Source organism: Lethenteron reissneri, chromosome 55 (genome assembly GCF_015708825.2).
Source record: "Lethenteron reissneri isolate LAM-NWPU_2019-01 chromosome 55, ASM1570882v1, whole genome shotgun sequence".
Taxonomy (NCBI): Eukaryota; Metazoa; Chordata; class Hyperoartia; order Petromyzontiformes; family Petromyzontidae; genus Lethenteron; species Lethenteron reissneri.
In genome coordinates, this window is record NC_083833.1 from 4,266,649 (window position 1) to 4,279,818 (window position 13,170).

Genomic DNA, 13,170 nt, shown 5'->3' on the forward strand with positions numbered 1-13,170 from the left:
CCGAGCGGCCCCAAACACAGCGGGGCAAACAATGGGGAAGAATTCTAGATTTGAAGTTTTCGCGACTGCAAGGATCCATACTTTGGTTCTTTCGGTAAAGTCATGTCGGTGAAAATAAAATAAAAACAACTAAATTAAATCACGACGTTTCGGGCGCAACACAAGTGTCCGTCATCAGGTGGGGGACAACCACAGCGAAGAACAATTGCTGATCTTCTTGGTTCTTTTGTTAAAGTCACGTAGAATGGAAATAATAAAATAATAAAAATAAAACAGACTATCTACTCAACAGACCTGCTCTCCACCTGAGGACGGCTGCTTGCGTTGTGGCTGAAACGTCGTGAGAATTATTTTATTATGTTTTATTTTTATTATTTTATTACTTCCATTCTACGTGACTTTACCGAAAGAACCAAGAAGATGAATCCCTGCAGTCACGAAAGCTTTAAATCGAAATTTAACAATTGCTGAGGTATCTAACGGGGAAGAAGGCACAGAGCACTCACCTGGACACTCTTCGGAGAGGCGTTTCAGAGAGTAAGCCTCGTCGGAGGCGCCGTCCGCGGCGCATTTTTTGCTTTTCGTCGAGTGGTTTTTGCGGAGCCACCCGAGAAGGGTCTGCACTTTCCTCATCGCGGCGCTTGTCCGCGTGCCGGGCGGCTTGCGCGTGCCCCAGCGGTCGCCGTGCATTCTGCGAGCGTGACGCGCTGGCCCGGTTCCACGGAGAATGTACCCAAACTTAAAAATGCCTCATCTAAAATTTTTTTTTTTTACAATTCTTCTGCGCAGGAGAATTAACGAATTACATATCCGCGGAAACAAAGCTACCTCGGTTTACAGATGTGCAAAATTACACGTCCGTAAGAACGACTGCTGATCAAACGTTACTCCCGTCTTACCGCAGACAGATCAACGCTGGGAGTGTTTTAACTTTCGACGCTGGGCAGACGGGCCACGTCTCGCGTTCACTCGGCTTGCAGGTGAAGTCCCAACCGACTCGCTTTGGCGCACAGAAGCACCCGTGGCCGCTGCCAAAACCCTCGCTAGTGAAAACACTCGCAGCGGCTTCAGAAACGCGTTTCACTTTGCAACCGCGCTCGTTCCCATCGACGGGAAAGGGAAAAAAACCACACACGGCATTGAGAGAACGCAGTTTCTACTGCCGGCAGCGTGTCCACGACGTTGGGACAGATCCCTTCTCACGCGAGCGCTTGTGTGGTCCGGGCGAGCGTACGGCAACGCGATAAATGTCCGAGAAAAATGGGCGGGGGCGCGTAGGCAGTACCTCCGTTGCTGGAAGGCAGCAGAGGAATGAGTGGAATCCACGAGATTGGGATCTCGCGGCGAAGCAATCCTGCCCGTGGAATCGGTAGTCAAAACATGCGTGTGGGCTGGCAAACAAAGGCAGGCGAGGTGAGCGGAAAGGTAGCCACTTTTACCTGGGCCCTACGATCCCGTATGGGTTTCGGATGCTCTGAAAGTCAGCGGCAATGATCAAGTGCCATTGTGGAGAATGTCGGTAACATGTGTGTCTCTACAAGATAGAAAAGGATGTTTTAAAAAATATATATACATCTCTGTAATTCGGATGGTTTTCCTGCTATTTAAATCTGGTTTGACCCATCACCAAATTGCAGAGAATGTGCCACCTGATCTCATCAGATCTCAGAAGTTCGTGAGGTTTTGGAGGTGGAAAGTTCTGATAAGGGGAATTGGAAGAGAGATTTGTGTTTATATATATATTTATATATATAGGGGACGGAAGAGGAAGGTAATAAACCGAGGGTAGAGGGCAGGTGGGAAAGAAGACTCAAGATTAAGAAAATCATTGGCAAAGCCATGTTCACCAGCAGACCTCACATCAACTTATTACCAAGTCACCTGGAATGCTCCCAATATTACCAGAACCCAGACATGAAGCAAAGGTGAGCTGGGGTAAAGGTTGGATGGGCAATCACTATGGATAAAAACAGGTGCCATCGGCTGCTATGCGGCTGTGTTGTGGGGTAAGGGAGGGTTACTGCGGCAAACGCCTTAGCCCCGTCAATGCTCCCCAACTTCAACCAACCCGCACTGACCAGCGTGGTGAACTTTTGTACAACAACCACTGTCACTGAGTGGTGGCCCTCATCCAGCAGTGGATAGACAATTGTCTGTACATGATGATGATAATGATGACCGTCTCTGTATATGAACGATGCAACCCCACAAACCGCTTGCTTATGCCACTGCTGGCAGAAATGGCATCCAGCCACAGCCAATTCTTAAGGTTATTTGGTCTACTTTTCCACATTGACCAGACCAGGGGTCGGCAACCTACGGCTCCGGAGCCGCATGCGGCTCTTTACGGGCTGCTTCTTGACGATATGTACGTATGTACAGTATGTACTCAGATGCATTGCGGCTCTTGAAATACTGAATTTTGTACCGAATTGGAAAGAAATGGCTCTTCTTGTTATTTTGGTTGCCGACCCCTGGACCAGACGTATTAGAATAGGTAGGGGTGTACTCACACTTCACCCCATCACACGCAACCTCTCCCGATCTACCAAATGTGGTGGACCAATTTACACTGCCGAGTGCACAGATGTGGCAGTTTGTCATGGACTCGATAACAGCAGCAACATCAAAAAATCCCAAATTGGAACAAACGCCACGCCGGGAAGATGGAATCGAATCGGCGACCTCTGGACTGCAAGTCCAGTCGTGCGAAGCGTTACACCACGGCACAATCTCCGTACAAGAGAATGAAACACGAGAAAATTAAATATTAGAGAATGAAATAAGAGAATGAATGGAATGCAAAAATGGGTACTGGAGCAATGCCTGTAGAACAAATTCTTTGGCAGTAGATGGCAACACAGTTCCAGTTAAAACAAAAACTGGCTCGATGGCCAGAGAAGTTAGCTCAAGACAATCAACTTCAGCCATAATCAATCCACTGCTGGATGAAGGCCTCCCCAATCCATCTCAATCTCTCACGGTCTTGCGATACAACGATCCGTCTAGCTAGCACCTGTACACGATCCGATTTCACCGCTCCTTTTCCTAGGCGCATTAATTCCCTGCTACGACCACCACTGTCGTTACCAACTGCACACAACAACCCTGTTTCAGAGAATGGCCGCATACGATGATGTCATAGAACTACCCCTGAGGTCACGTCAATGGACATCTTCATTCACACTGGGAATCCAGCTTTTACTGCAATGGCACGCAGCAACAACAACAACAAAATAACTCAACGCAAGTCTCGTCAACCAAAACGCTGCATTCTCAGAACTGGACCGAGCCCAATGAAGTGTAAAAGCAAATTTTACGTGATGCGTTTGATCGTACGCAATCACTGGATAACCGCTACTCCAGACGAGGTTGTCTTGCTTGACCACCTGAATGTGAAGTTGTAGTTGTTGTTCTGCACCTACATCAGCCGTACGAAAGAAGGAGAAGAAGACTGGTGACCAAGCTGATACGATCAACTCGCTACGCTTGAAAAACCAAATTTCATCGCAGGTGGCTTGCCTACTCCCCTATTCCGCTGGAATATCCAAGCCGAGACAGTGTGGGAGAGGGGGCGTACGTAGTCTTCGCTGTGGTTTTCCAATATACTGCGCCGAGCCTGAACCAAACCGCGATTCGCTGGCCTCACAAAACTCTAGGAATCTGGTTCAGGGCCAAGCAGGACCAGCAACACGCTCATTTCGTGTGACATCAGCCAATACGCTGCGTTATCGTGTGAAGACCAGGACGGCTGCTTGCGTTGTGGCCGAAACGTCGTGAGAATTATTTTATTAAGTTTTATTTTTATTATTTTATTATTTCCCTTCTACGTGACTTTACCGAAAGAACCAACAAGACGCTTCAATGTGCTTTTATATTCGCATTCGAAATACTGCAGGGTAATAATATCCCTCCCCTGGGTTCGTCTTGCATAACAGAGAATTATACAGACCCCTCAACGGGATTTCATTGATTAATGAAGCACAGCAAAATAATATCACTGCAGCGCCCAGAAGCGAAAGGATTATGAGACAATCATACGAGCAGCACTTTAGCGGCAGTGCACATCTCCCCAGATGAGTCCAAGATTCCTATTAGCGCATTCTTGCCGAGTATTTTTAGCAACCGACAGACTGACAGACGGGAGCATTCCGAACGCCTCCCCAAATAGCCACCACAATGCAAAGATCTGTTTAGCAACCGGTCCCGTTGAACGTTTAAAAAAAAAAATCCGACGTAAAACTCGACACTCGCACAAAATACGCATCATCGTAGGTTTGCATGAACCGCCGTCGTCACCTATCGCTGAACTGCAATGGTGGTGGGAGTGGTGCTAGTGTCTTCGGCCTATCAACTTCCCTGTTGTGCCGGCGTATCAGGCCGCGTTATCACATTTGTCGTTCGATAATTATCTTAGGTCATCCTCCCCTTATTTTTAAATCCTTTATATTAAGTTCACTTGCTTGCTTGCTTAGGACCGTGCAAATCTTTCGGTCGTTTTTTAACCCACTTCCCGTGATCCAATCGAGCTGACATTTTGCACACAGACTCGTTGTGCGTGACAATTTATTTTCGTGAAAATTTTTTTCATAACTTTACACTTTTTAGGAATTTTTTTTTATATTTAATTACCAATTGTTTAATGGTGGCAGGCAATCATCTGACCCATAGGTGGCAGCCATCTCAAGCCAGAGGACGAGAGGACTCTAGCCGCCACGCATATAAAGGATTTATAGTGAAAAACTTTGTTTTTACGGGTTAATTTTTTCCCACTGCAGTGCATTGCAAGATTATGATGCTGGCCAGTCTCTCTTTGGTGTCACGTGTCCTAGACCATTGCTGTTTCCATTCCTTCGCTATCATCCGTAGCGGGTCAAAGATTTTTCTCATATTTTCTGCAATTTTTATCTGGAACGGATGCATTTCTGCGGAGAGTTGCGGGTGGTGTTCATAGTGGTTGTCTATGGAATCTTATCTCTCATGCTGGTATTATTTTTTCGATATCCATGATAAATAAAACAAATTGGAAAATGTATTTATTATTGCCAAAACTCTTACATAAAGACGAAGTCATCAGCATATGGTTAACTGTGTATGGTATCTCAGTCGTCTTCGAAATGGAACTTAATAGATTGCCAATAATGTTCCTAGAAACTGATGGGAACCCATTGAGAATTGCACCTGACCACAGTTAAACATCGTTCTAAATAATAACCCTGATATAACTTAAGTCAAAGAAGATGTTTATTAAGTATTCCATTTGACAATTTTCAACATGTTTTCACATGTAGCCATGAATTAAACTCTGGTCGTTGACTTCATAGTGCAATGTGCCACGGCTTTACCCACCTACCGTATGTTAAGAGTGCTGTGCTGTAACATCCCCATGATCAATCCACTCATGGATGAAGGCTTCCCCAAGCAGCCGCCAACTCTCATGAATAAGACTGTGTAACTATTTTGTTTTTGTTTCTGGGTAGTAAGTGTTATTTCCTAATTGCTTATGCCTCAAAAGTACACAAAATGCCTATTATTCCCCACAAACTTTGCTTTTGTGACCAGGACAGTGATATTTTGAAATTAACTATTTTCAAAACATTACAGATAGATTCAATGCTGAGTAAACTTGGAGTAACTTCTATAACATTCTAGAACTTTCCAGTAATATAAATAGTAGTATAAATACAGGGGCCTTATTTTCTTTACTTTTTAGGAATAAGCAATTACGAAATAACACTTACTACCCAGGAACAAAAATTGTGTTACATAGTGTTATCATACGCTGCAGCGTTGCTGGTGAAAAGGTGTACACACTACTCAACCAATTGGGTTCCGGCAGAGATAAAGCGGAATTCACTTCAACCACCATCCGCGCGGAGAAAACCACAAAAATGCTTGGGGGCTAAAGCAGTGGTTTTCAACCTCTCTGCTATGGTGGTGGCCCTCCAATCCTTACCACGCAACACCACCCCCCCACCTCCCTCCTTCCCCCAGCCTCAATAAGCTAGAAACAAGCTTACTAATGGCACCATACACAGAGGGATCCGCATGTCCACCGTGCATTGTGGTGACAACACGGTGTTGGGGAGGCATCTTGTGGCTCACGAGTTCAGAACCGCTGGGCGAAGGTGCAATTAGCTTGACGCGAGGGAGTGGCAGACATTCCACGTGTTACTGTCTTCAGTGGGTGTGTGCACGAGGGGCAGCTTGGGCAGAAACTCCACCCAAACAGACCAGGTGCCTCGATCACCAGCAATCTGTTCTTGCTGCCAGGCAATAAAATACAAATTTTCCCAGCTGGTTTCCTAAGAGGTTGAAAGTATCCAGTTGGCAGTAAACAGTCAGTTCCCATTTGCTCCAAATATGCTCAAAGATGCATGCCTATTTTTTTACAACGAAAGCAATCACGCATACAGCCGAACAGACCGATGGGGCAAGTGTTGTTAAGCAAGCACCTATGAAGGCCGGCATGGCACACGAGTGGGTGGGGGTGGCCAGCACCACGCCCGACCGCCTTTGTTTTCCCTAGTGGCGACGTTTACACACCGCACATATTAAACTGCAGGACGGTACTCTTGATTTTGAATCCCAGCCGTGGCTAATATCAGTGTTGAGTTACATCGGAATTAAAACGAAAAAATATATAAACTTTTTATTTTAACAGGCAAGGCACCATTACGCACGCTATAGAGTTATTTTTCATAAGCGACCTGGCCACAAATAATAGCTCCTGAGGTCCGCTCTCCTTCACCTGGAATGTGCCAGATCTTGTCGGGCCTCCGAAACTTAGCAAAGCAGTTTTAAGCCCGGATAATGCTTGGCTGGGCAGTCAACAAAGCATGACAAAAAACATTTTGATGTTGTAGGCTGGCCTATGTTGTGGCCAAAAAAGTATAACCCGTAAAAACAAAGTTTTTCACTCTAAATCCTTTATATGCGTGGCGGCTAGAGTCCTCTCGTCCTCTGGCTTGAGATGGCTGCCACCTATGGGTCAGATGATTGTCTACCAGTATTAAGCAATTGGTAATTAAATATTTAATTTGTTTTCCCTAAACAGTGTAAAATTGTGGAATAAAATTTTCACGAACATTAATTGTCACGCACAACGAGTCTGTGTGCAAAATGTCAGCTCGATTGGATCACGGGAAGTGGGTTAAAAAACGACCGAAAGATTTGCACGGTCATAAGCAAGCAAGCAAGCACGCAAGCAAGCAAGCGAACTTAATATAAAGGATTTAAAAAGACAATGCTGCAAAACCCAATCTATGCTCCCCACCTTCACAAATCCGTACGGACCATCGTGGCAAAGTATGGTCAAACCACCCCCACAGTCATCAAGGTGTGGGGAAGCATTAATCCAACTGTGGATTGACAAAGGGTTGTAAATTATTCTATATTTAACCATAGCTGTCATAAGTGTATATCTTACACAGTACGTGCTAGATTTAAAAATACATGGACATACACTCGGCTATAACAATATATAGAATATGAATCCCTGCAGTCACGAAAGCTTTAAATAAATATATTATACAGTTGAGCCTTGGAATAATGGAGATGAAATGTAAGTTTCCAATGCAATTAAGTGCAATATATATGCAAATCCTCACCCCTTCATTTAAACTGTGTTCCCAAGGGGCCATATTTCCCAAATAATAAATGACAGTTCTGAGACACTGATTGCTCGGATAACCTATGGACAGTACTGTATATTTATTTACATTCTTGCCGTAAAACTATATTCTACTGTCCAGCACCAAAGCCCAATTCTCATTCTCAGAAACTGTCAGTTTGCAAATGAAATGACATCATGTATCAGGTCCCCTTTGAAGTCTTACAATCTCAACGGGATTTCCACGTGGGAAATAAAGTACAATTATTAGTCAGTGGTCCTCTTGGGTGGAAATGCAAGGAATAGCAACATTTCAAAACTGATGTGGTTGCTATGCACATCTGTAATCCAGCAGTGTGGAGGTGACGATGGTTGGCGGATCACACAGTTGTTGTACGGACAACTCCTTTCCCTGGACGCGTTGAGGAGGTGTCATGCCTTGGCTCGCCAGGTGGTACAGCAAAAAATAAGATGTGTTCAGCACCTGTACCGCCTGTATGGGATAGAGTAGTTCTCCCTCGCACATGTGTGTTTTCTCAGGGTGTTCCAGTTTCCTCCCACATGTATACACTCGTTAATAGGCTAATAACGCCTTCATTTGATAATAGGCGAATAACGCCTATGATCACTGTTACGTTTTCTTGGTTCTTTCGGTAAAGACTTTACCGAAAGAACCAAGAATATGAATCCCTGTAGTCACGAAAGCTTCAAATCAAAATTTCACTGTTACGTTGTTTTTATAGCTTTATTTTGGTGATTTCAAAAACGTTTTGGATTAGCCATATTTGTTTGCTGTTGTACAAAGTTAGACTGATAACTTGAATCTAAATTGTCTTATGGTTGTTATTGTTTGACTTGCATCCCACTGGGATTTGTGCACACAGCATTGATACACGGTGCTTTTTCTGGAAGACTTTGCTGGGTTTTTTCCTGGATTTTTCTGTTGCGTGTAGTCACTTTAAGATGTTTCTTGTTCATGTTTTTGTTTGTTGCGTTTGCAACCGATTCAAGAGCCGAATGGCTCACATAAATGAATTGAACTGAATTTATATATAGAGGACCACATAGGTGTGGCAATTGTTGATGACAGCTCACTCCGTGACTGCTACAGCCTTCTGGCTTTGTAGTTCCTTGCGTCCCCATTGAGTCGTCCCCTCTCTCTACGAAAGCGAATACTGGTGCGGCAGCGGCAGCACCTTAAAAGTTTAAAATACGATTCGTACTCTACATGTACAAGTGGCAGTAGAGTGCACAAATCACTGAGAACGCACACATCCACACAGGGAAGCGCACGCGTGTATCAGACACATGCTTTTTCCCCATCCCAGATGATGACTTCACAAACACAATCAAAATCTTTATCTTGGAGAAATCCGATGAGCTATGAAGCTCTTTTAATACACAGATGCCCACATAAGGCACCACGTGTGCACCGTGCATCAATCATGGGGCATTGTATACACACAATCGCCGTGGTTGAACATGCCACTATAAACAGACCACGCGTTTAAAGTTAAACACATGACAGTTCTTTATATGCACACAGCTAATATTAAGCGGGCAGTTTACACAGCACACACAACTACCATACATTGCAGGCATCACACACACTGCACTGTATGACTAGGTGTATTCCATTGTTGTAATGTACTATATCTCCCGCATCTATGCGACCGGCCTTCACCAACGCACCATGACAAAGCGTGTGGTTTCAGTAGGGTCAAACAACATTCATGACCGAGAAACCCACCCCCCCCCCGGGTAAACCTTCTCAACGTCGCACCAACGTTCACGCAACGTTGTGGCCCAACGTTCCACGTTTAACTGGGAAAGCGTGGCCTGGAGGCCCTCATGCAGCGGTAGATTTACAAATGGGCCATGTACATGTGTAGGTTTTGCACTATTTTCACCTGTTAGACGCAGCGTGCAAACACAGTCCCATGCCAAACTTTTAAACCGCAGTCCACACAGTAACAATGACCATAACACAATTATAGACTCTGTTGAAATGGCCATTTGGAGTACTAAGGTACAAATGCGGTAAATACGTACTTTACCGAAAAAATCTAAAAGAGCACACCACTTACCAAGGCCGTAATGATAATATATATTAGGGGGGACACATCCCCCCCCCAATATTCAAATATGCTCAAAATGTCCCCCCCAATATATTGCTATAAAAAAATTGCTGTGCTATGTAAATTAAAGCAACTATTTGCTAAACCTTGCCACAATATCTGGACTTGTCTTCACATAAATCAAAGCATAGATTTCTGTTTATATGATTGTGGTTATGGGTGTACTTTATTAATCCCTAATCTCTGCCATTACAGTACATACAATGAAACAAGAAATGGTAAAACAAAGTAAAACCAGAGCAATGTAATAGAATACACTATTAGACATTGTAAAAAATAAATTAAAAGTCCATCCCATGTGTTAGTAATATTTTTTTATATTTTATCCATGAAATTAGTTTTCAAATGTAGATATTTTTCTGGGTTTGGACCCCCAGACACCCTGCAAGATTTAGTGCCCCCCCAATGTTGACTCCATGGCTACTTACTGTGGCATTCGGTGCAGCAGTGTTGAGTGAATGTGGCAGCATTAACAAAATCGTTATAACTGCTGGTTGTGTCGTAACTTCACCACGCTGGTTCGTGCGAGTTGGTGAAGTTGTGGGGGAGCCCACGGATCCTGAGCACCACCTAGGTCGACTCAGCCTCAAATGAGTACCTGGCGCAGTGTGTAGTAAACATCACCACTAGGGGAGACAAAGGCGGCCGGGCGTGGTGCCGACCACCCACCCGCTCACTAACAGCACTTGCCCCAACAGTATGTTAAGGCTATACGGGGGATCTTTGTCTTTGTCAATGGGGGGGAGCCCAGGTCCGGTTCGGGTATCACTTGCCACTGACGTTAGCCGTGAGTTTGGCCCGAGTTGGTACCGCCGCAGCGCGCTAACCACAGCGCCACCGCTCCCCACGTGGGTAACGATTACACAGCACTGGAGTATAAAAAAATAGGTTACGAAGAGGAGAATAAGATTATCCATCAATACTCATTCATCGATACACACACCCAGTCTCGTGTCGCGACTACACAAGGTTGCAATGTCACCACGACAGCCGTGTACAACGTGCTTTGGTCAAAAACGACCCTTTAATAATGAACCGGAATCAGCACGTGTTGACCGACACGAAACAGCAAACCTTCCGACAAGATACGCGAACAATAACAACAACATGTAGAAGGGGGGGGGGGGGGGTGAGCATTTCAATTGTTACGCAGAAACTCACCGTCTCCATCCGACTGCAAGCACGAGCGGATATTCCTCTTCCACCTTGGCATCGTTTAAAATCACAACGCCGAACAGCTGATCGAAGACAACACCAACAACAACGCGTGGAACTCTGTCGCTGCCGTCAGGACCAGGAGGGCATGGTGTGCCGTGTTGTACAAGATTAATGTTACAAAGGCGTCTCTTCACACGGCAGAGTAATTCCGTACTGAGCGAGCGAGGAGAACTCTTTCGCTTTGGGTGATGGGGGGGTAACAAAAGACTCGGTGAGATTTTTTTTTTACTTGCGCTTTCAAACTTTCGCACGCCTGTACCAACACGTGCGGAGGGGGGGGGTTGGCTGGGGTATAAAAATTATAGAACATTTATTTTTATTTAAAGCCACTCAGTTACTTAACCAAACTAACGTGTTGTATAGCATTTATTAAAATATATGTTATTGTTTTCAAGTGCCGAGAAGCTTTTGGTGTTGTTTAATAATAAGTGGCAGTGTTGGTGGGAACCCCTGCGAGGGATGGTATTGCCCAGTGTAATGCGATCTCAGGGGTGGTTGTATTGCATTGCCGGTTGAAATCCACATTGCTTGCTGCTGCACGCCACCACCACGACAAACCACCCAGCAGTTGTTCGTACTCAGCAGCGCAAGAATACAAAGAATGCTATAAAAATAAGTAATAAAAAATATATAAATAATAATAGAAACAAAATTAAAAATTCTATTATTTTTTCTATCAACAAAATATTTTTTTCCTATTAGTATTTCTATTATTAGTATTATCATTATTTTTACCTACGTGACTTAACTGAAAAAACCTAAGAGTATGAATCCTTGCAGTCACGAAAGCTTCAAATCTAGAATAAATGCTATGATTTATCTTTGGTTCTTTCGGTAAAGTCACGTAAGTAGAAAAATTAATAAAACAAAAAAATTATATATTTGATATTATATTCTTGGTTCTTTCGATAAAGTCACGTAGAAGGGAAATAATACAATAAAACATAATAAAGTAATAAAATTATAAAAAATACAACATAATAAAATAATTATTATGTTTTAATACATTTGTATTTTATTATTTCCCTTAAATCGAATTTTATTTTGTATTATGTTACATTATTTTAAATTATTTTATTTTTCTACCTACGTGACTTTACCGAAAGAACCAAAGAGTATGGATTCCTGCAGTCACGAAAGCTTCAAATCAAGAATGCTACGATTAATATTCATTCGCATGGCCACGCCAAGTGCAGTATCTCTTCAGTCCCCCCTCCCACTTACTCCATCTCGATCCCTTCCTTCTTTATCAAATCTCCATCTTATCTCCCCTTCTTCCATTGCTATCACCATCCATTCAAAATCACATCTCCTTTCATCCAACCCTCTCATCCTTCTACCCATCCCCATAATCACATTCCGCTACATCCCCATCGATTCCCATCCGATATCAGCTCTCCTTTCATCCACTCTCATTCCATGCATTCCAATCGACATCGATCTCAATCCTCATCTCGCCTTCCTTCCTTATCTGCTCGAATGGCATAATGGGTATCTTTAACGCCCCCTGTGAAGCAGACGGCGCGTATTATTGCGGTTATTACATTTAGAAATATGCGTTGAGAGTATTTAAAATTATCTTGCTGCTATGAATGTCCTAATGGTGGGCCACTTTGCTGTGGCCAGGTCGCTTCCTGAAAAATAAGTGAATACCTCAGTGGGCTTTGCCTGGTAGGATGGTTTAAATTTCGATTTAAAGCTTTCGTGACTGCAGGGATTCATCTTCTTGGTTCTTTCGGTAAAGTCACGTAGAATGCGTTGTGGCCGAAACGTCGTGAGAATTATTTAATGTTTAATTTTTATTATTTTATTATTTCCATTCTACGTGACTTTACCGAAAGAACCAAGAAGATGAATCCCTGCAGTCACGAAAGCTTTAAATCGAAACACTACCATACGTTATCATTGCTTACCTTATTAGAGACCAATTCAGACCTTATTTATTGGATCACCCCATGTCCCTTATAAATCTCAACGTACAAGGGAGAAACACAAATAGATTAAACAAAATTGCCCGTATTGAAACGGCTGTATGACGTATGGACCTGAAAACTCAATTTCCCTGTACAATAATACGGGGAGGGCCGTCCATAAAGGACGTCACGTCATTTATGGACATTTGTGACGATGTGTGATGAGGGGGGGGGTGAGAAATGTGACGTCACATCACCGTTGTTTTACACGGGACGTGACGTCATCGTC

The 13,170-nt window shown here is 43.7% G+C and overlaps 1 protein-coding gene across 4 annotated transcripts in view; it reads right to left on the bottom strand.

Annotated features, from left to right (window-relative positions):
- The window catches only part of LOC133356642 (glutamate receptor-interacting protein 1-like), a 48,286-nt gene extending 37,137 nt beyond the window's left edge, over positions 1 to 11,149 (bottom strand). For 3 of the 4 annotated variants that reach the window (XM_061574268.1, XM_061574267.1, XM_061574266.1), the window contains exon 1: positions 507 to 1,203. In XM_061574268.1, coding sequence (XP_061430252.1) covers positions 507 to 690 — 184 coding nt within the window. In that variant the 5' untranslated portion in view covers positions 691 to 1,203. Of the gene's footprint in view, positions 1 to 506; positions 1,204 to 10,911 lie in introns of those variants that run through there. The other variant, XM_061574269.1, reaches the window with a different exon arrangement.
- Positions 11,150 to 13,170: the final 2,021 nt, after the last annotated feature.